The sequence below is a fragment of the Bos taurus genome, chromosome 11, assembly GCF_002263795.3.
Source record: "Bos taurus isolate L1 Dominette 01449 registration number 42190680 breed Hereford chromosome 11, ARS-UCD2.0, whole genome shotgun sequence".
NCBI lineage: Eukaryota > Metazoa > Chordata > Mammalia > Artiodactyla > Bovidae > Bos > Bos taurus.
In genome coordinates, this window is record NC_037338.1 from 46,931,338 (window position 1) to 46,958,216 (window position 26,879).

Genomic DNA, 26,879 nt, shown 5'->3' on the forward strand with positions numbered 1-26,879 from the left:
TCCACAGCCTTCACGGGGGTCACACCCTCCACATCAGCCTCACCAGGGTCTGTCTCTGGGGGCCCCCCGCCTGAATGACCACTGCGTGTCTGCTGCCTGCTGCTTTGCCCCATGCAAGGATGACCTCCCAGTCCTGCATGGACAATGGACACAGGGCATGTCCGTTAAACTAAGAGCTCGTAGAAGTTGGAAGCATCACCCCTGATTTGATCACATGTTGTCTGGAGGTGCGTGAAGCCCTTAAGGGAGGGGAGAAAGTAGGGGTGGGGTTTGAGGGTAGGGACTCTGCACTGGGCTGTTTCAACCACACTTCACACCAATGCCCAGGTCTGTGCTCTGACATATCTGCTTCCCACTGCCCGGGGTCCTTCTTGCTCCTCTCTGGCTGATCCTGCACAGCCTCTTCACAATTCCCAGTAAGTGAAGAACTGCTCCCCCACACCACATGCTTCACCCACACCATCATCCCTTACCTGCCTCTTCTCAGCCCTCCTGGCCATCGCCCACCAGATACACAGGCAGGCAGTGGTGCCCAGTGACTGGGCCCCTCCCCCACACACATTGAATTTAAGTCTCTCCGACTCTCCCCCTCCTCTCTCCCCTCCTAACCCTGTCCCATTTTCTCTGGCTGACATCACTTCATTCAGCTCACAGACTTTTCTTCTTTAATCACTTTGGTCAAAACAAATGACCCATCTCCGCTGACTTCACCCTCTTTTGAAATTCTGCACTGAGTCAACACTTTCCTCCTTGCTTCATCACTGCCTCTCTGCCCACACGCTGGGCTTCCTTTATGAACCCTCTACCTCTGTGCCCACCTCCTCAAAGAGGTCCTCCTTCATTAGACACGGGGATGCACAGAGGGGGAAAAAAACGTCCTAGGTGCCAGACAGACATAAAATGTAGAGACAGTTATAAGGAAGGGTCAATAGACTTGAATAAGATGACCTTGAGGTCCCTCTGGGTGGACAGAGGTCTGGTTCTTATGATGCAGTGATTTTCAAGTGCAAGGGCTTTCCCTGGGCAGAGCCCCTACTTCAGACAGAGCAGCTCTTCATTTGTCTGGTCTGGATACCTGGCTTCTTTCAAACTTTCCATTTCAAGAGTGTTGTGAGACCCAGCAAGCTTGAAAACCACTGGTCCAGAAGGGCTGGCCCACTCCTGGTTTCTTCCCTGGGTCCTGGTTCAATGCCTTGGACCCACTTCTGAAATAGTCTCATCTCTGTGGCCGTCTTTCAAATATCTGGAAACTGTTATCAGGCTCTGTTCCCTCCCTCACTCCACCTCTGCCCTTCTCCCTGCCTAGCCAAACACCTCTGACTTTTTCAGCCACTGCTCAGACTTTGCCTGGACGGGCCAATGTCCTTCTGCCCGGGAGATTCAGCTCTGCTGGGATCTGATCCACAGGGCGCACGCAGGGTGACATGTCACCATGTTCCTATTCAGGGATTTTGGCTGGGTCTTTCTCCCTGGGCCTGTTGCCCATCAGTGTAAGGAGAGATTTGAACTAAATGTCCCTAAGGTGCTTCCAGACTTCAGTTGGATGAGGGTTTTGATGAAAAGTCCCTGCTTCCCCTTCTCTTGAGTTGGTGAGTCACTCTGCCTGAGTTTCCTCCAAGAGAGACACTTAAGCTAGGGACACAAGAGTTACACTATGGGGACCCAATTGGGACTGACCCTCCATCCTTAGAAATTTGATCCAGAATTTGGCCCCCAAAGCCAAAGCCTTTCTCCCTCCAGAGTTTTCTTTTTTTCTTCTTTTGCATTTTTTTTTACCCAGACCAAGGGTTTGGGGCTTTACTGAGTCTGGCTCCTGGTCTTAGGGTTCTGGCACTTTCATGGGGCTTTGGGTCAAGGTTTTGGAAATCCACCAGGCACCCCCACTTTCAAGCACCCCCCAGAGTACCTGCCCCTCCCATGGCCTGACTTTGCAGGCATGGAGGACCGCATCTTGGAGCCTCCAAAAGTGGTCGGAGGAATGAGGGAAGAGGATGATGGTGGAGAGGACTCGGGAAGAGAGTAGGGGCTAGACCCAAAGTAGGGAACTGGCGGCCGGCCGTGAGGACTCCCCCTCCCGCCCCCCGCGATGGCTGCAAGACCCGGGACCTCCCTGTCGTACCTGAGAGGAGGGCCTGGCCCGTGAACTGCCCGTACACGGAGGCAGCATGGGGAAAGGCATTGAAGGGCGGGACCGAGGCACCGGCTGGGACCCCGGAGCCGACTTGCTGCAGATCCAAAAAGGCGGAGCTAGATAAAGAGGAAGGGGTGGAGCTAGAACTGGACACCTCGGGGGTTTCCTGCTTTATGGCGAAGGGTGAATGAGGATCTGCCGGAGGGAGGGAGACAACAAGGAGAGAGGGGTGTGAGATGATGGGGCGGGAACATGCACAAACCAAGCCATGAGATGCGGGAGGGGCGGGGCGGCGAGGCGCGGGCGGGCTCCTCCCTGAGGCGGGGCGCGGGGAGTGGGCGGGGCTACGCGGTGTCACTCAGGTTGGGGGAGGAGGTGAGAGGGCACTTCTGTCTCCCTGCTGTGCCTCTGTGAGTGTAGACGCAGGTCGCGTGTGCCCCGCGCTGCGGGGCAGGCGGAGAAAGGGCCGAGGACAGAAGGCGAGACCCTCTCGACCCACCTGCTGACCGGCCAGCAGAGTCCCCTCTCCTCTTCAGGCCCAGGGCCCTAACACCTTCCTCCTCTCCACCAGCCAGCTCTGCCCGCCAGCCGGCTCCCGCATGGCCCAGGAGATTCTGGGCATCGTACCTGCCACCACGGGGTAGGTCTGATGAGTCGAGAGGTTGCGCCCCAAGGGTGTATTGGAGGGGGTCAGGGTGGCCTTCCCGTCGTCCAGGGCGCTGTTGAGCAAGGGCAGCGGGTAAAGACCCTGGGGAACAAGAAGAAGTGAGCGCACAGAGGCTGTGGGCGGCAGGCTCTCCTTTTAAAGCCCCCCCACCCCCGCCAGCCGGCTCCCCCTAGAAAATACCTGCTTCCTCTGTCCCCTCTTCCCGCTCACTCGCTCAGTCTTGACTCCACTTAGTCTGTTTAATCAGTTCTTATTCTCTGACTTACAGCCCTTCTGTTTTTCTCCCAGTTCTAGGGGCAGAACTCGCCCTCCGCGGCAGCTCTGGAATTCAAGGCTGGCTGGTGGCAACAGCGCCAGACACAGAAGAGAGTGGGTCCTTCCAAGGACCACACCCTGGCTGGATGCTGGGCCCCTTCCGGGTTTCCTCATCCTGTCTGGGCCCACGGAGGGCAAGATGCAGGGCTGGGGCAGTTAGCACGTGGGACTGTTCAGGGTGCTTTCCTCCTTTCATTAAAATATTCTCCAGATGGGAAATGGAGGCACAGAGCTGGTCAAGACACTTCTCACACTCCCACAGAAGTCACACTCCCCTGGTCTGACTTCAGGACCTATGTTCTCACCACTGCTCTGCAGTGGATAACATCATGACCACATCTTACATGTAAAGACAGCAGGCATTAGACATTGCCTGTGTTATCCTGATCCATTTCTCCCAACAGCCCTGTGACGTAGGCAAGCAATATTATGTCTGAGATGCTGAAAGCCTGAAGACCAGAGAGGTGAATGTCCTAGGTGAGTACGAAGTGGAGTCTAAATCGAGGACATCTGATCCTGACCCCTGCGCTCTCTCCTTCAGTAAAAGGACAGACCTGACACCTAAGCAAAATAGGTAGACTTCTTCCCTCTCTCTCCATATCCAAGCAAACATAAATGTGCACATTAAGCTTGAAGATGATATTTGTGGTTACTTTTGTTTAAAAATTCTTTATCAAGTACCCCCGGGGGTTTTCATTTTAGACTTCACTGAGCCTCCCCTGACATGAGTGGGCCATCTTCTCCAATGCTTCTTCCAAGAAGAACTTGTTCAATTAAAGGCAAGGGTACATCACCCCTCATCATGATACCCTCCCATGAGGCCACGAAACAGCACACACCTCTGCTCCCCACATGTGGATCACACATGTCACTAATATGCTCTGTGAACCGGTGTGCAAAAACCAAAATCAAGGCTTGTGCTCCGTGGTTATATAACAGCTCTCTAAAGGCAATCGCTTTCAACGATTTGAGCTGGGTTCTCCAAGGAGCCACAGCAGTTTCTGGTTGCATGCCAGGCACTTATGGAAGTTGCAGTCAACTCTGGAGACCACAAGGGCACCATTATCCTGTAGCAGCAATTACTGACTAAATGGCACTCTGGTTCTACACCTTCTGAGGGAGCTTCCTGCTTCTAGTCAGGGTAGAGTTACTTAGAGCCTGGTTTCATGAAATTTAACAAAATGCCTGATTTCTAGGAAATGTAAGAAAAGTTTAAAATGTTTTGTGGACATGTTGATCTGATATAAAACACCTCCTCAAAATCCTGGTGGTGTTAGTCATGTCCAACATTCTGTGACCCTATGGACTGTAGCTCACCAGGCTCTCTCAGCACGGAATTCTCCAGGCAAGAATACTGCAGTTGGTTGCCCTTCCCTTCTCCAGGGGCTCTTCCTGACCTAGGGATTGAACCCAAGTCTCCTGTATTGCAGACAGATTCTTTGCCATCTGAGCCACCAGGGAGGTGAAAGTTGCTTAGTTGTGTCTGACTGTTTGTGACCCTCCAGGCCAGAGTACTGGAGTGGGTAGTTGCTGCTCCCTTCTCCAGGGGATCTTCCCAACCCAGGGATTGAACCCAGGTCTCCCGCATTGCAGGCAGATTCTTTACCAGCTGAGCCACAAGGGAAGCAAGCCACCAGGGAAGCCCCACCTCAAAATCCTATAGCTCTCCAAAATCTAACAATTCAGTGAAAAACAAACCTATAAATCAGACATTTCAGTAATGTTACCCCAAATGCCTTAAACATCTCAAGGATGATTGGATTTCTTATTGGGGTGGGATTTGAATTGGGGTGCAGAGGACACAATTCCTCAGGACTTGGACAAGTTTGAGCTCTTGTTCTGCAATCACCAGCTTAGTAGCTTTAGTCTCCTTGACCTCTCTGAGCCTTGGTTTTCTCACCTGTGTAACAGGCATAATAGATCTTCTTTATAAGGCTGATGCAAGGATTAAAGGAGATTTTATATACCTACATTAAACACCTAGCACAAAATGCCTAGTAACAAACATTCAATAAACAGCTACTTTAGAGTTATGTGAAGGGTCACAAGCTGCCCAGTTCTTGAGGCTCTGTCATCATAATATTCACATTGTGTTGATCTGTTCCTTGATGCACTTGTGAAATAGAGGAACAAGAGCTTTGCAGACTCCTAACTGTGCCTGGTAGTAAAAGAGCAACCAGAAATGAGCCCACAGAAATGTTTATGTTGAATGCTTTGCCCTTTGTTGATTTTACAGAAAAGATGGCCATGCTTTTGCCCCATCCTGAGGTCAGGTGTGAGGAACTGTGCTTCTCTCTCAGCTTCCCAGACCAGAGGCCCTTTCCTTGCCCAGCAAGAGGACACTGGGGTGTTCCTTTGGCAGCACTGGCAGCTGTGGGAAAGGCAAGGAGCCCCAGGCACAGGCTGGGTCCTCCCTGTCCTTCCACATCGAGCAGGGGAATGAATGAGGGAGGGAGTGATTGGCTGAGCAAGGCACTCAATCAGTAATGGTCATTACTGAACCTCCATCTCCTCAACTGTAGGATGAAGGAGTAGAGTAGTTGCATGGTTTTTAAGTTCTCTTTTTCCAGTCTTCAAATAAGAACTCACATAGGAGCACCATATTTAAAACAGGTGACAGTGGACCAGTCTGAATGAAACCAGGGCCTAGAGGTCTGAGCTCCACAAACTTTCACTTCTGTCAGCCCTCTCCACCCTCCTTGGCCCTAGTCCTCTCCAGGCAAATGAAAGACTGGACTGAACGGGCCCTGTGGGTCCTCTGGCTCAAGACTCTCCATTTGCATGATCCCCTATGTATGTATGCCAGTTTGGAGTAGGGTCTTGGGACGCCTTATAATCAAGCAAGGTCCCGCAGAGGGGTAGGGGAGCTCAGGAGTGGTTCTGCACAACCCAGTGGGTCTCAGCAGCAAGGTTTCTCTACCAGGACACTGAGCTGTGTGGGGTCCATATCTCATAGCAGGTTCCCGGCAGACCTACCCCTGTGGCCCCATTCCCCTCCTGCCCAGTCAACCCCGGCCTGGGGTGCCATGTGCTGACTCGTGGCTGATCGCCCTGCCCTCTCCCCAGGTCTGCTGACGGCCAGCCTTCTCTGAAGCGCTCCTGGTTGTCACAGCCCAGGCTGATAAAATCGCTGACGCAGATTGCCTGCCCAGCTGCGTTGTTGGCAAGGGCCCAGCCGCCTAGACGGTCACTGGCAGTGGTTCAGCCGGTGACTGGCATCGTCACCACTGTCCTGCTCAGATCTTAAAGGTACACGGGCTTGCCTCACTCCTGGCTCAGATGACACCTTGAGCTGAGAGGGATGAGCAGTAGAGAAAATCTTCAGCTGATTGATGTTGTTGGGTTAGGGGATGGGGAAGACACTGAGACTGTGGTGTTGACAGAAGATAATTAACAGAGGTGCAGAGTTATTTTTTGGCTCCTGGAGACACTTTGGACATCTCTGCCAGTTTTTCATAGAAGCCAACCCCTGATAAGCCATTTCACCTGTCCCGAACACTGGGAATAAAACTTTGCTTGTAGCTTGCATTTCTCGGGCTGCATTTCTCATTGCATTTACTCAGTCTACCTTTATTAAGCATCTGTTAGAGGGGCACAATGGGAGATGCTGGAGGTAAAAAAGATGCCTTGAGATGCTGCCCTGTGCTCAAGAAATGTGCTGTATCTTGACATCTCTGTCCGCTAGGCAGTGACACTACCCCATGAGTTCTGGGGGGTGGCCCCTCCCACCCCGGACATGCAGAAGTCTGGGAGAGTGAAAATGAAGCGTGTCTGAGGGGCAGGGAAGAATTCATGGACCAGGTGAGGCTTGAGCTGAGTCATACTAGCCGAGCAGTACTTTTCCAGGCAGAGAAGTGGGAGGAAGGCATTCAGCGAGGAGGGCACACCGTGTGCCGGGGCAGAGAGGTGTGAACAAGAGGAGCGAGAGCATGGCAGGCACAGGGGTGGGGAGGCGTGAGTGGCGTGAGGCGGGGCTGGAGGTGCTGGTGGAGGTCATGCTGTAAAGGCTGGAGCTGCGACTTTATTGCTGTAGGACCTGACCCTGCTATCTGGGGGAGACACTGTGGCAGGGGGATGGCACGGTTGGTTGCATTGCTCTAAGCTCAGAGGCTACAAGTGAGGGAAGGCAGGGGGCTGGAAGGATGAGCAGGAAGATGCTGCTAGCGTCTGGTGAAATAATGCCCATGACGGCCTTGGAGCTGCTGGAAGCATGTGCCTGGGCCCATCAAGCAACTTCTAGTTGCTTCTAGAATTGCCAGTTGATTAGGGAGCTTTCAGAGACCATGTCTTGCTCTGCCCTCCTCCCTCCCTCCCAACTGTCTGCTCGCCTCCCGTGCCCAGCTGGCCCCTCACCTGCTCGCCTTTGGTGTGGCTGGGGGAGGCGTAGGCCTCCGGGTAGTGCTGCCGATCAAAGGGGCATTCAAGCGACTCGAGGTGGTGCTGGCTGAAGGTGTCCGTGCGGAGGTGTTTGCGGGGCCCGCTGCTGCTGCTCTGGGAGTCAATGCTCAGCCGGCAGCTGTCCTGGTCACCTGGCAGGCATCCCCCGGCAGGGAGAAAGCTTTCAGGGGGCTTGTCGACCCATTGCCCAGGCCAGAGTGGGGAAGCAGACTCAATTGGGAAGAGGGAAGAGCAAGACTTCCGGGTGGCTTAGAGACAATCCACAAAGTCCTGGGCCTAAGGGGGTCTCTGTCTCATCAGTAGTAGTAGTATTAGTCACTCAGTCATGTCTGACTCTTTGTGACACCATGGATTGTAGCCCACCAGGCTCCTCTGTTCATGGGATTCTCCAGGCAAAAATAATGAAGTGGGTAGCCGTGCCCTCCTCCAGGGGATCTTCCTGACCCAGGGATCAAACCTATGTCTCCTGCATTGCAGGCAGATTTTTTACCACCTGAGCCACCAGAGAAGCCCTGTCTTAGCAGTTGCCCTCCTGCACCCCCAACCTACCCTCTGGTCCCCCCAGCACTCACTGTCATCCATCTTCCTCTTGCTGTCGCTGCCAGGCTGGGCGATCCCCAGGAGCCCATTGATGGAATAAGTAGAACCCAGAGAGTCCGACTGTGGAGATTCTGGGGGCGTCACAGCTGAGCTGGGGACTGCAGTGGGGCAAGACAGAGGGTCAGGATGTGGGCCTGACACCCCTCAGAGCCCCTGACACCACCACAGAGGAGTCAGGGGCCCTGCCTACTGGTGCCAGGGTTCTGGCTTGTGTTGTTTCCAGCCCTAAACATTTCAGAGAATCTTCCCTGGGATTCCAGCCAGGTTTGGGCTCAGTTCGAACATATGGGTATGTCTGTGTGGACATGTTTGTGTGCAACTCTCTGTGTGTACATGGATGGGAGTGTGTATGCAAGGGGCTGAGTGTGACTGTGGGACCCTCGGCACTCACTCAGCGTGTGTCCTGGGCTCAGGGACTTGGTGGCCACGCAGCTGTCCATGGGAAGGTTGAATGGCTGCTGCACTTTAGTCCGGATGATTCTGTAAGGAAGAGAAGAAAAGCCCTTATAGCAGAAGGAGACAGGGCTTCCGGCTGCCCCAGCTCCATCCACCTTTTTGAGATCCCACTTGAGTATCTATAGACATTCAGCCCAAACTCAGCTCATTGTTCTTTTAGTTGCTAAATTGCAACTGACTCTTTGCAACCCCGTGGACTGTAGTCCACCAGGCTCCTCTGTCCATGGGATTTTCCAAGCAAGAATACTACAGTGAGTTGCCATTTCCTCCTCCAGGGAATCTTCCTGATGCAGGGATCGAACTTGAATCTCCTGCATTGCAGGTGGATTCTTTACCCACTGAGCCATCCGGAAAGCCCCAAACTCAACCTGTCCACACTCAAACCCACGACCTTACTCCTCACGCCTGGTCCTTCCCACTGTTCCCATTCCATGATTAGCCCACCGGTCACTCAAGGCAGAAGTACAGGTGGGTCTCAGTATCTGCCTCCCTCCCTCCTCCATTGAGCCGTCATCAGGTTTGGTAGATTTGACCTCTTAACTCTCTTCAGCATTGATCCCTCTCTGCATCTCACTGCCACCACTAAACTCTACCTCCAGGGTCACTCACTGGCCCACTCGTATCTGCTCTTGACCCTTTCTAATCTTTTCTTTCTATTGCAGCCAGACTGGACTTTCTGAAATGCAAGTCAGTCTCATGGTTAACATCTCGTGCTAAGGTTCTTGCCACTGCTTATAGGTGAGAGGTAAGAATACGTAGCATGACCCCCGGCCTCTGAGGGGCAAACAGACTTTATTCACATCTCCACCTCAGTCTACCTTGTGCTCTCCCCTTCCCTTTACCTGCTGGCTTTCTTTTCAGCTTTTCTTTTCTTTTTGGCCATGCGGCTTGTGGGATCTTAGTTTCCCAACCAGGGATCCAACTCAGGCCCTCAGAAGTGAAAGTGCAGAGTCTTAACCACTGGACTGCCAGGGACTTCCCTCTTTCAGCTTCTCGTATAAGATCTTATTAGCCACAGGGCCCTTGCACATGCTCTCTCAAGCTCCTTTCACTCCCCCTTTCACCTAGGTAACTCTTATTTGTTACTTCTTACTTGGGACATCTTTTCATAACCTCCCTAAACCAAGCCACCTGACACCAGCTCAATACCCTCATATTTTTCTCCCTAGCCAGACTTAGAACTGCGTGGACATCAATTAGGACTTGGTTAGTGTCTGTTTTCCTACTGGACTGTAAGTGCCACACAGACAAGACTTGTGCATCTCCATGGGGTACATGTGTGCTAAGTCATTTCAGTTGTGTCCAACTCTGCAACCCGACAGACTGTATGTTCCTCTGTCCATGGGAGTTCCAGGCAAGAACACTAGAGTGGGTTGCCATTTCCTACTCCAGCCTTAGGGCCTACACATGAGTAAAGTATGTGTGAATGAATGAGTGAGTGAATAACTGACTGAGGTGGTGACTGAATGACTAAACAAATGAGTGGATGCTTGAATGAGGTCCAGGTTAGGGGTCTTGTGTCTCATGCAGGAAAGGCTTGATTCAAGAAGTTTCTTTTATTGAATGAAAGAGGATGTGGTATGTGGGGAAGGAAACTGCGAGAGTACAGCCCTGGGGAGGGGGATACGTTGAGGTGGGAGTGGGGATGCTATAGAGGTATGGTACCTACCCTGGGCCCAGGGCACTTCCAGCCTGACTCTTCAGCATGCAGCCCCCTCCAAGGTTCTGTTCCACTCAAGTCAGGTCTCCATCACGATTCCCCCAAAGCCCAGGGACCCCAGTCCCCGGCTGCGGTGTCCGTCTCACCTGTTGATGGAGCTGACACTGGGCACAGTGTCGTTGTCACACACACCCTCAGCCAGGAGCCGGTCCCGGATCTCCCAGGCGAACATGGTTGGGTTCTGCCGCTTGTAGTCCCCGATCTTCTCCACCACCTTGGGGGTGGCCACCTTAGGCTTTGAGCCCCCTATCACTCCAGGCCGGATGCTGCCAGTCTCGTAGTACCTACTCCAATAGAGAACCCCAAAGAAGTACCCAGTAAGCAGGTGGGGATCTTTGGGCAGCAAATTAGCCAGAGGCTCTCGTTCCCCTCTGAGGCTGCTTGGGGAAGGGCCTGAGGGGGTGAATGGTGACCCCCAAGGGTGGTCTCTGGCACCATGTTCCTGTCACTGCCTGTTTCCCTTGCATGGGTAGGTTTATGCTGCTGCTGAACCAGAACGCTCTTCAAAAGGCCTCACCCTGGGATGCCTGGTTTCTCTCTTTCCTGTCATCCCTCTGCACCTGAACACCTTCAGGAAACACCTTATGGAGCACAAAAGATCCCCCTTCTAAGAAAGGACATTTTGAGTGTGCTCTGTGTGTACATACAGGCTCAAGGTGGTGGCCGTTTGCTCCATCCAGTTTTCCTTGGCTGAAGCATGACTGACTGTTCTCGACCATCCTGGTTCTACCCCTCCTTCCCCAGAAAGCCAGCTGGGGTCATTGGGCCTTCTGCCCTGACTTTCTGGTTTCACCTTTGTTCTCCATAAAACCCCTCCAACCCCCCTCCACCCCACCCACAGCCCCGGCCACTGGTTTTCCACCAGGTTACATGGTTCAGGTTGAAGCTGGTCCTCATGGACTCTGGAACGCCAGCCTGGCTTGGAGCCCTGGCCATGTCCAGCTCCCTAAGCTAAGCCAGCTCTCTCGGGGTCTCCCCACGCCCCATCCCCCATCCCCCAACCAGCTGCTTAGGCAGATCAGTGACCTGTGTCAGGATAGCCTTCCTCTCCTCCTTGGGGAAACTCTGGTCTCTTCTGTCATGAAATAAAACCTCTTTAATATTCCCTTTTGGGTGTCACCATCCACTAGCACTCAGCCCCTCTTGGGGTGCTGCAACCCACCTGGGAAACCCCTCTCCTGACCCCAGGAGACCCGGGGACCACAATTTTCCCTGATGACTCCCACCAGGGAGGCAGGGCTTCCCACGTTTAATTATAGGCCTTGACCTCTTTGAACCAGAACTCCTCCTGAATCTCACTTATGGGTTGGGTAAGGGAGACACTGAACTGACACAAAGCCCAGAAAACCCTGCACATGGGCACTTCCACTGGAGTGGCCCTCCAGGCTGGACTATGCTTTGCTGCTCCTGGTCCCTCCTGAGCCTTTAAGTTAACAGTTCTTAACTCTGGCTGCAGAAAATTAGAATCTTAGGGCTTAACACTATACCCAAACTTGGGCTCATTCCCCTAAAGTTCTGCCTTAACTGGTGTGGGCCGGGGCTTAGACATCCATTTATTTTCTAAATTAAGATTCCCCAGGTGACTGTACTGTGCAGCCAGGGCTGTGAACTGCTGCTCCGGAGTTGGCGTTCGTAAGCGTCACCTAGTCATCTCCTAAAAATCACGGTGTCCGGATCTGGCTCCCAGAGAGGGTGCTGCAATGGGCCTGGTCTGGGCCTTAGGATCTGCATTTCATCAAAACACCCCAGTGCTTCTGTTGCAAGTGCTCTGGGAGTTACAGTTCGAGAAGCACAAACTCAGACATCCCTCATGCTGGAGCAAGACCTCAGGAGCCACCTCTGATTGCGTGTCCCCTCCCTGTTGTTGTTGCTGTTCAGTCGCTCAGTCGTGTCCGACTCTTTGCGACTCCAAGGACCGCGGCATGCTAGGCTTCCCTGTCCTTCACCACTCTCAGAGTTTGCTCAAACTCGTGTCCATCCCTTGGTCTCAGCAGGGGGAAAGCCTTTTGGGAAGATTCTTCTGCTTTAGGAACAAAGAAGCCTATAGAAACCAGGACATGGGGCAGAAGAGACCATGAGGGAGGGAGAAAGGAAAGGAAGGAGAAATGGATGAGGGAGGAAGGAAGAGCAGGAAACACACACAGACGAGCAGCAGATGGGCGAGGCCCGGAAGCCCTACCACATCCTGTTCAGATCCTGGAACCCAGGCCGGACACCGGAGTGGACCCGAGTCCCTGGGAGGGAAGGGGGTAGGGGTGAATTTTGTGCTTACCTGCCAAGGATCTTGCTGACACAGCCATGGCTGACACGGAGCTGGCGGGAGATGTCGCAAGGCCTCACGCCCTGGTGGGCTAGGTCCACGATGCGCTGACGCACCACTTCAGGCAGGGGTCTGCCATTCACAAAGGCCCCTCCCAGCTGGTTCAGCCCTCCGTGGCCTGAAAGACAGTAATCCGGGGGGACTGCTGTCAGGGCCACCAGGCAGAGAATCAGCCGGCATATGGGCCTTGGCTGTTGAGAGCCCCTAAACTTGAGCTCTGTTGGTCACATCCCCTGGGGATCCTGCTGTACCCCTCTGCTTCCCGCCTCTGAGTGGGGGCTAGCTCAGGGTGGCAGGGGCAGGGATGTATGATGCCACTGAGGGGCACATTCTGGGGACCTTTTGTGTCTGCTCAGCATTCTTTCATGGGCTTCCCAGAGGGCTCAACAGATAAAGAATCCACCTGCGATGACGATACACAGGAGACACAGGTTCAATCTCTGGATCAGGAAGATTCCCCTGGAAGAGGAAATGGCAACCCCCTCCAGTATTCTTGCCTGGAGAATTCCATGGACAGAGGAGCCTGGCAGGCTACAGTCCATGAAGTTGCAGAGTCAGACATGACAGAGTACATACACGGTCTCCTCTCAGACCCTCAGCACCTCACTCCAAATGACAATCCCACCATCTTCCTCTACCCTCTGGAAAGTATCTAAAGAGTTGAAGATTCAGGTTCTGTCTTCCTACTCTGACGCTGAGCTGTGTGATCTTGGGGAAATCTCCATGTTTTCTCTGCGTCTCTGTTCATCTCTAAAATGAGGGCATGGGACGAAGAAATCAGTGGTATTTAAGTTTCTTATTCTCATTCTTCTTTTGAACTATAGAGCTAGATTTCTTAAGCACAAAGACAATGAGAAACCCAGACTCAAAAGAATAAAAGCAGAGCTTCTCTGGTTGATCTAGGATAGAGCAGGCCTTGTCCTTGGGCTTCCAATTTGAGCTCTGTTCGGAGCACTGAGAGGCAGGCAGAGGCCTCACTGGCCCATGTTCTGGGGCTTCCAGGACTGACGTGCCAGGCAGTGGGCAGTGGTACAGAATGTGGACACACTGTGATGTGCGCCTGTCTCCTTAGGTGCCTTCCTGACTTGGCCTCTACCCTCCAGCCCCAGCCTGTGTTTCATTCTGAGCCCATCCACCTATTCTCAATGCATATTTATTGAGTACCTACTACGTGGCAGGCACTGTACCAGCCCTCCCAATGTTGAGTTGGATAAGGTAGATGTGATTCCTGTACTTGCCTCATGGGGTTCAAGTGAAGAGTTAGACCAGCTCGTGGCCATATGGCATGGCCACATCTGGGACATCAGAAGTGGACCTGAGCCAGGACTGGAATTTGGACATGAAAGAGGTTATGGGAACCCTTGGAGGGGACCAAGCCCAGGCTCAGGGGACCAGAGAAAGGTTCCTGGTATTGGTATTGGTTTAGTTGCTAAGTCCTGTCTGACTCTTGCAACCCCATGGACTATAGCCTGCCAGGATCCTCTGACCATGGGACTCTCCAGGCAAGAATACTGGAGTGGGTTGCCATTTCCTTCTCCAAGGGATCTTCCTGACCCAGGAATCGAACCCAGGTATCCTGCATTGCAGGCAGATTCTTTACTGACTGAGCTATGAGGGAAGCCCTATAAGAGTTCCTGGAGAAGTCTAAACTGAGGCTGAAGATAAAGAGGTGTCAGACTAGAGAAGGAGATGAGGAAGAAAACTTCCAGGTAGTGAGAACAGCATGTACAAAGGCTTATAGGTGAGAAGGCATCTGTTAGATTTATTAACATACTCAATTCTCTAAAATCCCTAGATTCTGGGTGGGCGAGCTTCAGGCCCGAGGTCTTCCTTTGGCCAAGGAGGAGACCAGGGCTTAGAGAGTTACAGTGAGCATTCATGTGACTGATGTGACTCAGCCTGCATGATGGGGGGTCAAGATCTAACCAGGAATAAATGCTCCTGTTGGGGCTGCTGGGAGAGCCCTGTTCTGTGGCCAGAACAGATCCTGGAAACTTGGCCTTGGCCCTACAGTCCCACGCTAGAGATGCCATGGTCCCAGCATGATGATGTGGTGATCTGGCTAGGATGGCAGAGCCCCGGGGTGGGAGTCAGGGGGAACAGGTGGGCGGGTGAGGAGGAAGAGCCATTGCCAGGCCTCCTGTGTCAGCCCGTTAAGGACAATTTATGGCTGAGGGCTGGACGTGCCTCTGCTAGGCACACTGTGCTCATTACTGCCCACTGACTTAGCACATTCAGAACTGCCTTGCAATGACCCCTCAGGGGCTCAAGCTGTCTTCAGCAGAGCGGTCAATGTCTGTTTTTTTTAAGAGGCTACAAGTGCCTCTGGCCTGGGCACTGAGTCAGGAGGAAAAGCCCGCTAGCCAAACACCTGGCAGGAAGGACGCTATGATCCATCTCCCTAGTGGAGGCCACTGGGTGACCTTGGACACTGCTTCCACCTAGAACTGCTTCCAGTTCTAGGCAACTTGCCCTAGCCAGTGTTTCCACCAGGGCCAGGAAGACATCCCAGTGCTCAGCAAAGGGGCCTGAGCCCGCTTTGGAGAGGGCTGACTTCTCACTGGCCACAGGCAGTCCTGGAGAGTGGCTCAGCCTTTCCACCCTCACTCCATTCCTGAGGCTTTTGGCTCTTCTGGGTCCAGACACTGAACACAAGGGGGCACCAGAGAGCCACCCAAAGGGACAAGACTTTGAGCAGCTCATCTTTGTCCCCATTTTCCAGAACTTAAGACTGCCAAGCCATCTAGGAGCTTAGGTGTCCATGCTAGGCCCACTACATCTGAAAGCTAGCGTTCCTACAGGTGGAAGTCTTCACCCCTAGAAAGGCAATTGGTTAAAAAAAATCAAAGGCTATTTTTTTGGTAGCATGAATTGGGAATTGTGCCTTAAAAACAAACCTATCCTGTTTCTCCGTTGAAGCTGTGGGGGATCACTGTCCTAAATCTTCCTGAAGGGCTTGTTGATCGATATCCTTAGAGACTCAAACTCTCTGGAACCCGCTGGAAGGGTTATTTACTAGATCAGCTGGCATCTGTGTGAAAGGGAAGATGTACTCATATCTCTGGTTCTTAAACTGTGAAGTCCCTGGTGATTTATTTCATTTTATTGACTTCTGAGTTCTTTATATTACCATGCAAAGGGTGTTGGGCTAGATTCCTGTGTTGACTCTGCCTATTTTAATTTCTTTTTTCAGTAGTTTCTTTTATTCTGAAAAATTGCTTGAATTCTTTTGAAATATTCTTTAAATTTCCTTCTGAAGAGTAGTTTCTTCCCCCCCCCCAGGCTTATTATTATTAATTTGTTTATCCCTTCATGTATACAGTATTTTACCATCTAGTCATTTTTTAAATATAGTAGGTCCTTGTTTGTTACCTATTTTATTTATTTACTTTTTTGGCCACGCTGCATGGCACGTGGAATCTTAGTTCCCCAACCAGGAATCAAACCCACACCCCCTTCACTGGGAGCACAGAGTCTTAGTCACTGGCATACCAGAGAAGTCCCTAGTTACCTATTTTAGATATAGCAGTGTGTACATGTCAATCCTAAACTCCCAATCTATCCCTACCCCCTTACCTCCTTGGTAACCATAAGTTTTTTCTCTAAGCCTGTGAATCTGTATTTGCTTTGTAAATAAGTTCATTTGTATCAATTTTTTAGGTTCTGCATATAAGCAAAATCATATGATATTGTCTTTCTTGCCATATGTTTTTTATACATTTTTTAAGGGTTACGCTTCATTTACTGCCTGTTTTAATTTTATGATTTGAGAAAGTTGTGTTTTTTTTTTCAAGCATATTGTTTCTATCCACTTAAGAGCTAAACAAAACGTCCTGCAGTGTCTGATGCTGACTTCAGGTGATGGCTGGTAAAGAAAATTTCAGAGAAAGACTAACTGCATGTACACCCCCCACCTCAGCCCCATCTTCTTAGAATAATGGTTTTTATTGTTTGTATATTACAGTTTTCATCTCTTTTGATCTCAACACATATATACCAAGTGGGAATATGCTTAGTCTTGAAGTCTTGTCTGACTCTTTGTGACCCCATGGACTGTAACACACCAGACTCCTCTGTCCATGGAATTTTCCAGGCAAGAATACTGGAGTCTGTTGCCATTTCCTCCTCCAGGGAGTCTTCCTGACCCAGAGATGGAAACTGTGTCCCTTGTGTCTCCTGCATTGGCAGGTGAATTCTTTACCCACTGAGCCACCTGGGAAGCCCATATATACCAAGTAGTGAGTATAAATCAGAACACTGGGAAAGTCACCTTGAACAAGACAGGAAAGCTGGCCCTCGAGGAACTTTCAATCTTTGGAGAGATGCAGTCAGATAAATTGAACTTCCCTGGTGGCTCAGATAGTAAAGAATCTGCCTGCAATGCAGGAGACCTGGGTTCAATCCCTGGGTAGGGAAGATCCCCTGGAGAAGGGAATGGCTAGCCACTCCAGTACTCTTCCCTGGAAAATCCCATGGACAGAGGAGCCTGGTGGCTACAGTCCATGGGGTGGTAAAGAGTCGGACACAACTGAGCGACTAACACACATGCAATCAGATAAATTTGGAAGCATCATGTTAAGAGAGAGGTTTTTAGGAAGAGGTAAGTCAGATGCCAGAGGAGCCCTAAGTGGTCAGAGGGAAGCTGTAGCACAGAATGACTGGGAGGTAACCAAGAGAAGAAGCTTCCATAGGAAGAAAATCCACACACAAGGCTTTGGTGCTGTCAAGACATGGAAAAACATTTACTATAGCTGTCGGAGAGGCAGGGTGGAGGGTGTGGAAAGAGCCTGCTGGCTGCAAATGGAGACAGGCCTTATGGTTTGAGGTTTGGAGCCGAGTCCTGGTCACCCAAAGGCTTTTGTCCCTCCTGTGTCCGGTGTGGGGGAGTGGACGCCTTTGGGCGAGTCACCACCAGACTAGCAGCCTAGAGGTGGGCGCATCCTTCCTTCCTGCCCCAGGGCTACCCATCATTGCTGACCACCTGTCCATGTGGTTGTGGACCAGGTGGGCTCTCAGGCCGGAAGCCAGGAATGAGTAGGAGCCCCTGGTTGGGCGGGGGTGGGAGGTGGGGAAGGTATGACCCAGGAAGAGGTTTGAGGCTTCCTGAACAAAGGCCCTTTGTTGGTCTGGAGGTCGTGGGGGTGGAGGAAGAAGATAAGACAGCCTGGCTGGACATAAGTGGGTTCTGACTGTGAGATCCTCAGAAAAAGGGATGCCAACTTGCCTGGGGACAGAGAACTCTGAGCCTATAGTGAGGGGACAGAGCTCTACAAAGTTCTGGGTGAAGCCTGTGGTCCAGAAATGTATATTTGGAAAAGTGACCATTTGGAGAGATCTGAGGACTTTCTTTTGTCATTCTTCACTCCTTAACAGGGCTCTGAGGAGTAAGGATGGTAGGAGGAAAAGAGAAGGGGCTTCCCAGGTGGCACTAGTGGTAAAGATTCCACTTGTCAATGCAGGAGACACAAGGGACATGGGTTCCATCCCTGGGTCAGGAAGATCCCCTGGAGTAGAAAATGGCAACCCACTCCAGTATTCTTGCCTGAAAAATTCCACGGACAGAGGAACCTGGCAGGTTACAGTTCATGGGGTTGCAAAGAGTCACACATGCATGAGGACAAGAGAAAAGTCATTGCCCCATATTTCTGTTACATGCACAGATACTCAGACCCTTGAGATGTAGGATAATTTCCCTGTGCCCCACAATCTTTTTTCAATTTTGATTTAATTTTTCTTGGCCACGCCACATGCACAGAATGTGGGTTCTTAGTTCCCAGACCAGGGATTGAACCCATTCCACTGGAGTGGAAGCGCAGTTTTAACCACTGGACCGCCAGGGAAGTCCCTGAGCCCCATAGCCCAAGTCTTAGTCACAGCACTTCTTGCACTGGACAGTACCTTGATCTGTTTAGATTCTTTTATGAGCTCTCAAGGGCAGGAATCCTGTCTCTGTCTACCTAGCACCTGTTACAAAAGTTTAATTAACACTTTGGTAAATACACGTGGCATTTACAAATGCTTTACAAATGTGTGGGGGGCTGTTGTGATGGTTGGTGAGTGAGTCTTACATTCCCCACCGTAAGACCCCCAAGTCCCATGGTTGGGTACTTTCCCCGCTTTATGTTCTATTTAATTTCTCACATTGCTGCCTAGCCCGAAAGCGAGAATGGTTCGATGTATTGCGCTGTGAAAATTTCCACTTGACTATCTGGAGATTTTTGTTTCAGCCTAAAAGAACTGTCAAGATGAGCATATGAGCCTTGGAAGGACTACAGTGGAGGGTGCATCGGCTGCTTTTGGGTGTCCTGTAAGTCTTGCTGTACCCACCTGTCCTCCCCAAGGCACGGGTCCCCAACCTCTAGGATCTAATGAGTGATGATCTGAGGTGGAGTTGATGCGACAATAATAGAAATAAAGTGCACAATGAATGTAATGCACTTGAATCATCCCAAGACCACCCCCTTACCCTCCACTCTGTAGTTTAATTGTCTTCCAGGAAGCAGGTCCCTGGTGCCAAAGAGGTTGCAGACCATAGCCTCAAGCATGGTGGCCATGCTAGAGTTACCCAGTCTCTGACCATCTCAGCCGCATGATGTTGTCTCCCCAGCACACTCACCTGCGGGCCTGTTCCTGCTGTAACCTCGCAGCTGTTCCCTTAGGCTCCATGCCTTTCTGGCACAGAAAGGAGTAAAGACCAGGACCTCTGCCTCAAATCACTGCCAAGGGAGACGCTCCAGGGCCGTGGAGACCTGGTGTTCCAACCTCTTGTCCCACCTTCCACCCTAAGTCTACATACTGAGTCCCTCCGGTATCTATGAGGTTTAGGTTACCTGAGCACATTAGGCCCTTGGACTACAACAAGGGGCCGGTATGCTGAGAAGCAGCAGTGTGCATCTGGTTTTACCCTGGACTTGCTGCGTGACCTTGGTCTCTGTGCCTTGCACTCCTTCTCCCAAGGGTGACCAGAGAAGAGAGACAGTAGGTTGGTAAGGCTGCTGCTTGTTCCTCTCATCCGTCTCTCACTGGTTCCTTCCACCTGTGCCACAACTCTGTCCGTCAGCCTCCTATGTCTTTGTCTTTATATTAATTGTGCGTTCTTAGTTGCTCAGTGGTGTCTGACTCTTTGCAACCCCATGGACTATAGCCTGCCAGATTCTTCTGTCCATGGGAATTCTCCAGGCAAGAATTCTGGAATGGATTGCCATGCTCTCCTCCAGAGGATCTTCACAACCCAGGAATCGAACCCAGGTCTCCCGCATTGCAGGCAGATTCTTTACTGTCTGAGCCACCAGGGGAGCCCAGGGAAGAAGTAACTAACTTTATATTACGTCTCCCTTTTTTTTTTTTTAACCAGGCCCATCCCTTGGACCTGCAAACAACTAAATTCATCTATGCTGCCTCCCCAGCGTCTGCTTACAAAACAAAACCAAACCTCCCCTCGACTAGGAAACCTCTCTTTCTTATTGATGTCAACCAGATTTCTCAACAAGTGGTCATACTTGGCTGTTCCTATGTCCTTCCCTTCATCCCTTGCTATTCAGGGATCACACCGTGATATGCCTTATCCTTAGCAGGTGCTCAGATGCTAGGAAGTTGGTGGATGGTGGGTGCTGAGTTATCCCTCTTAAAGAGTCTTCTATGACAAGGCTTGGCACTTGGTCCCGGTTCCTTGTGTTTCTCTTTAATGGGGTTCTCTTCCCTGCTTTGTTCTATGTTACCTACTTTTTTTCAGGCTTCACTGAGGTCTCAGTGATGCCTCACTGTACACCATCATCCTTGGTGATCCCACCCTCTCTCCTTTTACCTTATAACCCTGTACTGATGGAATCCAGGCATCCAGCTATCTTCAGTCCAGATCTCTCCCCCATTAAAAAAAATAATTTTTAAAATTTATTTTTGACCACACTGGGTCTTCGTTGTGCTGTGTGGGCTTTTCCTTAGCTGCAGCGAGCAGGAGCTACTCTCTGGTTGCTGTGAAAGGACTCATTGCAGTGGCTTCTCTTGTGGCAGAGCTCGGGCTCTTGGGCATGTGGGCTTCTGTGGTTGTGGCTTCTGGACTCTAGAGCGCAGGCTCAGTAGTTGTGGCTCACAGACTTAGTTGCTCCACAGCATGTGGGATCTTCCCAGATCAGAGATCAAACCCATGTCTCCTGCATTGGCAGGCTGATTCTTTACCACTGAGCCACCAGGGAAGTCCTTCCCCCATGTTTATATTCAAATTGCTATCAGAAATTTCTGGGTGACAGAGGCACCTCCTCTAAGACTGTCTGGGTTGGTCACATTACCACCCGCCATGCAAGCATAAAACCTGACCTTCAGCTTCATCAGAGGCTAGCTTCTACCATACTGTCTGCATTACACGCTCAGAGACCTTGTATGTGACCTTGGAGCTCAGTGTGTCCTCCTGTCTTGGGGCCTTTGCACACGATATTCCCTCTCCCTGGCTTCTTCTTTTTTTAAAAATATGTATTTCTTTATTTTGTTGTGTCTGATCTTAGTTGCATCATGCAGGATCTTTTATTGAGATGTGTGGACTCTCTAGTTGTGGCTCAAAGGCTCCAGAGTGGTAGGCTCAGTAGTTATGTCCATGGGCTTTCTTGCTCTGATGCATGTGGGATCTTAGTTCCCTGACCATGGATCAAACCCATGCCCTCTGCATTGCAAGGCAGTTTCTTAACCACTGGACCACAAGGGAAGTCCTTGCCTGGCTTCTTTGTCTCTGAAACCCTAATCTCTAATGTAATCCTTGATGCACAGTAGGTACCCAATAAATGCTGGTTGAGTTCATTCCTGGAAGGAAGGAAAGAGGGAGGAAAGAAGGGAGGGAGGGAAGAGAGGGAGGCAGGAAAGAAAGCAGGCCCAAAGCAAGCTGAGTGAAGCCCACACATTCTTTGCTTTCAGCAGAACTCTGTCTCTTTCAATGACACATACTCTTAGACATGAGTTGTTTTAAACAGGAGGCCCAGACATCATGACACAGGAGAAGAGAGGTCTGCCTTCCTTCTGCAGGAACCATGGGATGAATGCAAGGGCCTTTCAGTTGGCTTTCACATCCAACCTTCAAGGTCATCATTAAGGTGTGACACTTGTCAGGCTTACACCTTTGCAGGGAGCATAATGGCTCACACACACCCTTGTCGTTTGGGCAGGACAATTCTGTGAGATAAATATTCCTGTCACCAGTTTACACCAATAAGAAGACTGTCACCAACTCAAGACTTTGGGTTCCAAATTGGGAGGCCTTTTTTCCCTAACCCTGGCCATAGAGGGCTATGGAAAATGATGAGTGGTTTACAATGCTGGTGGGGAGATTTCTACATGCACTGAAGGAAAGAGCCACAAGACCTGGCTCCAGCTAGGGAGGACCACAGTTTGATAGTAAAAACCTCCTCTCCTGGGAACTGGGACATCCCTGACTCAGAGACCCACTTGATAAGTTTGTGACTCAGGGCTGTGGGGTGATATTACCCCTGATGTCTGTCCATAAAAAAGAAACTGGTTTCCCAGACCTCATAGCCAAGGAGTTCAGCACTGTGTTTTGGGTTCAAGGCCAAGGATATGACCAAGGCAGTCCTGGGATCCTGTTTCCTCTGACCTCCTCTGGCATTAAGTACAGCATCAGTCAGGAGCTGATCATAAAACACAAATCTGTTTCTAGGTATTTCAGCAGAGGTGCTTGAATAGAGGGACCTGTTTATCTAGGTGGTTGGAAGCTTGTAAGAACAGAGAGGAGCACTGGGATAACCCTGAGACAGTAACTGTGGGAAGATGCCCCCATTCCTAGGACCAGGGTAAAAATGGAAGAGGTTGGACTTATCAGAACCTTGACACTTTAAGGACGGGCCAAGGGGACTGGGCTCGGACCTCCAAGGTGATGGTAACTCTTGGCTGCCGCTCGTCCATCTGAGGGGCACAGGAGGCAGGGTTCCTGGAGAGTTTGTCTCTGGATCACCTGCTGCTGGTGAGGCATGCTGACAAGAACCACATGCAATAAGAGGAAAGCCCTGTCTCATCCTTCAGCTTTTTAGCCCTTCTGTGTGGCACGCTTATCAGTCCTTCATAGAAGCCCAAACTATAAGAAATTTGCAAATCTGTCCTCTTCCTCAGATGAGTGGGGTGAGATTCATTGATTCATTTATTTTCATCCACTGAAGCTGTATAGGGTAGAGGTTAGAAGAGCAAGCTCAGGAGAGAGACTGCCTACATACAAAGCCCTGTTCCTCCTCTGATTTTGGCATGAGCTTCACCTCTCTCTGCCTCTCTTCCTAGGCGTGCTGTGTGATCCACATAGTGTTGCATGCTATACACGATGCGTGTATAGCACTCAAAAACATTCTCCATTATCATCTGACCATCACTGCTCCCAGGCCAGGCATGGCTCCAAGCTCCGGGGATGTACAGGGATTAAGACAGGTGGATCTTCACCCTCTCGGAGGTTATAATTTTATGGGAATAGTTTTAATTTAATGAACTTATTTCTCTGCAGGTGACAAAGCTCTCGCACCCCATCTACCCCATCTTCCTGCCTGGATCAGTTTCTGCTTTTCCTCCTTCAAAATCCTGAGTGATGAGCAAAAGGTGAGGTTGTAGAATTCCCTGAGGGACAGGAAGTCATCCCAGCTCCTCTTTCCCCTCTTGGGTTCCCTGGCTGGGTGGTTAGTCACTGATTTCTGGGCTTATTCTTGTGATTCCTTCTCCTAGCCTATTGGCCACTGTCCCTCCTGTGGGGCCTTCATGCACTTTAATGCAGCCCAAGAGGCCCCCGGGTTGTAAGGTCATGAGGACCAGCTCCCAGCCCCCTACACTCTGATGTTTTGGCAGATCTGAGGGTCTCCCAGAGCCCTTGGAATGAGAGGTAAGAGGTCTGGCTTCCTCGGATGCTCTTGCCTTAGATCAGCCCAGAGGTGGGAGGGTGTAGCCCTGTTCTTTCATCTCCAACAGGGAGAGAGGACTGGGAGGGGTGGAGGGAGGGAGACAGAGGGAAGATAAAGAGGATCCCCTGTATTAGTCTCTAACTGGGAAAGAACTAAGCTTGGCTGGTATTTTACCAAGATTTTCTTAAAAGAAGAAGAAAGAGGGGAAGGAGAAAGGGAGGATGGGCTACTTTCAGTATTCACCGCCCTCCCCCTAGAGTCAAACCTAGACAAACCTAGTTTAGTTCAGTTCAGTAGCTCAGTCGTGTCCGACTCTGCGACCCCGTGAATCGCATTACGCCAGGCCTCCCTGTCCATCACCAACTCCCGGAGTTCACTTAGACTCACGTCCATCGAGTCGGTGATGCCATCCAGCCATCTCATCCTCTGTCGTCCCCTTCTCCTCCTGCCCCCAATCCCTCCCAGCATCAGGGTCTTTTCCAGTGAGTCAACACTTCGCATGAGGTGGCCACAGTACTGGAGTTTCAGCTTTAGTATTAGTCCTTCCAATGAACACCCAGGACTACGTCAAGGCTATATATTGTCACCCTGCTTATTTAACTTATACACAGAGTACATCATGAGAAACACGGGGCTGGAAGAAGCACAAGCTGGAATCAAGATTGCTGGGAGAAATATCAATAACCTCAGATAGGCAGATGATACCACCCTTATGGCAGAAAGTGAAGAGGAACTAAAAAGCCTCTTGATGAAAGTGAAAGAGGAGAGTGAAAAAGTTGGCTTAAACCTCAACATTCAGAAAACGAAGATCATGGCATCTGGTCCCATCACTTCATGGGAAAGAGATGGGGAAACAGTGGAAACAGTGTCAGACTTTATTTTGGGGGGCTCCAAAATCACTGCAGATGGTGACTGCAGCCATGAAATTAAAAGACGCTTACTCCTTGGAAGGAAAGTTATGACCAACTTAGATAGCACATTAAAAAGCAGAGACAAACCTAGAGAGTGTATTAAAAAGCAGAGATACCACTTTGCCAACAAAGGTCTATATAGTCAAAGCTATAGTTTCTCCAGTAGTCATGTATGTACCTGAGAGTTGGACCATAAGGAAGGCTGAGTGCCAAAGAATTGATGCTTTCGAACTGTGGTGCTGGAGAAGACTCTTGAGAGTCCTTGGACAGCAAGCAGATCCAACCAGTCTATCCTAAAGGATATCAACCCTGAATACCATTGGAAGGACTGATGCTAAAGCGGAAGCTCCAATACTTTGGCCACTGATGTGAAGAGCCAACTCATTGGAAAAGACCCCCATGCTGGGAAAGATTGAGGGCAGGAGGACAAGGGGATGACAGATGACGAGATGGTTGGATGGCATTATTGACTAAATGGACAGGAGTTTGAGCAACCTCTGGGAGATAGTGAGGGACAGGGAAGCCTGGCATGCTTCAGTCCATGGGGTTGCAAAGAGTCAGGCACAACTGAGCTGAACAACACAGACTGAACAACAACCCCCGCCAAGAGTCAATGCTTAGGAATAAGACTGACAGCCAGGGGAGTGAGAAGGGCTCACTCTGGAGCCAGGCTGAGCTCTCTATGTGCATCTTCTCATCCAGTTCTCATAACAGCACATGATCCCCATTTTACAGATGAAGAGGTGTGAGCAGAGACTGTCTGTAACTTGCCCAAGGGTGCATCGTTACCAAAGGGCAGAACTGAGACTCCAGCTGAGGGCTCCCAGGTGCCCCTGGCACTGCCCCTGGCAGCGTGTGGCCATTCCAGATGGACAGTCAGAACTTTCCCTGCAGGCGAATGTGTCTTCACATCACCTGCCAAGCATGGGTGCATGGCAAAGCCCACTTCAGAAGCCTCTCTGGGTTTTTATGCTGTTGAGGTTGAATTTTTCCTTTTTTACAAGTTTTCTTTAGCCAGAGAATGAACCAAATTCCATTATATTTCCCCCCTCTTCCACACTGGTTTGTCCTCCTCCATGTCTTGATTGCCATCCACCTCCACTCCCTTTCTGCCCCTAGTCCTTCCTACGCAGGTTTTTATTCCTCTGTCCTCAGTCTTCTCCCATTGTCTTGCTAGTTTTTCTTTCCATCCCTTGCTGATGGCCTCTGCTCCTCTCAGCCCCTTCCCTGCCCCAGTTCCCTCCACTCCTGTCCAAGATGACACACTCCTCCCCTGCACCTCTCCCCCAACTCATTCATGCCCAGTTTTCCCTTCTCTCTACCTTCCCCCCTCCCCTTGCTCTTCTGGCTGATTCCCCCTCCCTGAGCTGTCTTGTCTTTATTGCCTGCATGACTGCTCTGGTTCTCTAGCCCATCTTCCCCTCAAAGGCATTCGCAGCTCTGCTGTTATTCTTGTATTAGCATTGAACCCATTAAAGCTAATTTGTTTGCCCTAATCTCCATTTATTTTTCCCTAGTTGATATTAGATTTCCCTTTCTATTGCTCCAGCATGATTTTCTCTTTGTCTTCCTAATGGTCCACACACCACCCCCCCTTCTTCTATTAATCTGGTTGGCTTCACTGTGTGGTTTCAAGGCCTTTCTCCGCCTCCCCCAGCCCTGAGATTAACCCTGTCACCTCTCTCCCAGGAAGGGACCCAGGGCTTGGATTTCCAGGGATGGAGCTCCTGTAAATGTCAGATAACATCTTGTTGTTATCATTTAGTTGCTAAGTCATGTCTGCCTCTTTTGAGACCTCTATGGACTATAGCCTGACAGATTCTTCTGTCTATGGGATTTCCCAAGCAAGAATACTTGTGTGGGTTGCCATTTTCTGTTCCAGGGGATCTTCCTCACCCAGGGATTGAACCCAGATCTCCTGCATCACAGGTGGATTCTTTACCCCTGAGCCACCAGGCAAGCCCCCTAAATGACCTCTAAGCTCCCTCAAAAAAGTATTTGATGAGAGTTCCTGCCTTGTCCTGAAGCCTGTCTGGAAAGCTCAAGAATGTGGGATCTGGAGAACTGGAGGCAAGTAGAATGCAATAGGCTGTTCTGAGCCCTGAAAGATCACCCAGCCCAAGGGTTTCCTGGCTATCTTCCCCTCTGGGGCTGTCTCAAGTTTTCTGGAAGCCTCTGCAAGCCTCTCAGATCCCATAGATTTGTTGTTACTGGTGTTCAGTCTCTCAATTGTGTCCAACTCCCTGCGACGCCACAGATTACAGCATGCCAGGCTTCCCTGTCCTTCACCATCTCCTGGAGTTTGCTCACACTCACGTCCACTGAGTCGATGATGCTAGAAGCCAAACAGCACTGGGCCACTTTCTCCCCCTGTGATTAATATTGGGCATTGTCTCTCCTCCATCCTTGTTTCCCAAGCTGGGGACACATTCCTTCCCCTTCCTGAAGAGCGGAAGCTTCCTCTCTGTGGATGTGGCTTTGGGGTGG

At 50.8% G+C, this 26,879-nt stretch overlaps 1 protein-coding gene and 1 long non-coding RNA gene across 6 annotated transcripts in view; one reads left to right on the forward strand and one right to left on the reverse strand.

Annotated features, from left to right (window-relative positions):
• PAX8 (paired box 8) overlaps window positions 1–26,879 on the reverse strand; it is a 65,246-nt gene that overhangs the window by 15,313 nt on the left and 23,054 nt on the right. For 2 of the 5 annotated variants that reach the window (XM_005212816.5, XM_005212815.5), the window contains exons 3-9: window positions 12,560–12,725; window positions 10,374–10,574; window positions 8,503–8,591; window positions 8,084–8,209; window positions 7,467–7,642; window positions 2,759–2,879; window positions 2,120–2,326 (exon numbers count right to left, since the gene is read on the reverse strand). In XM_005212816.5, coding sequence (XP_005212873.1) covers window positions 2,120–2,326; window positions 2,759–2,879; window positions 7,467–7,642; window positions 8,084–8,209; window positions 8,503–8,591; window positions 10,374–10,574; window positions 12,560–12,725 — 1,086 coding nt within the window. The remainder of the gene's footprint in view (window positions 1–2,119; window positions 2,327–2,758; window positions 2,880–7,466; window positions 7,643–8,083; window positions 8,210–8,502; window positions 8,592–10,373; window positions 10,575–12,559; window positions 12,726–26,879) is intronic. The other 3 variants (XM_002691400.7, XM_005212819.5, XM_005212820.5) reach the window with 3 other exon arrangements.
• Window positions 2,325–3,332, forward strand: LOC132346580 (uncharacterized). Its single transcript, XR_009496447.1, has 2 exons — window positions 2,325–2,771; window positions 3,087–3,332. It is a non-coding gene; the product is annotated as an uncharacterized lncRNA (long non-coding RNA).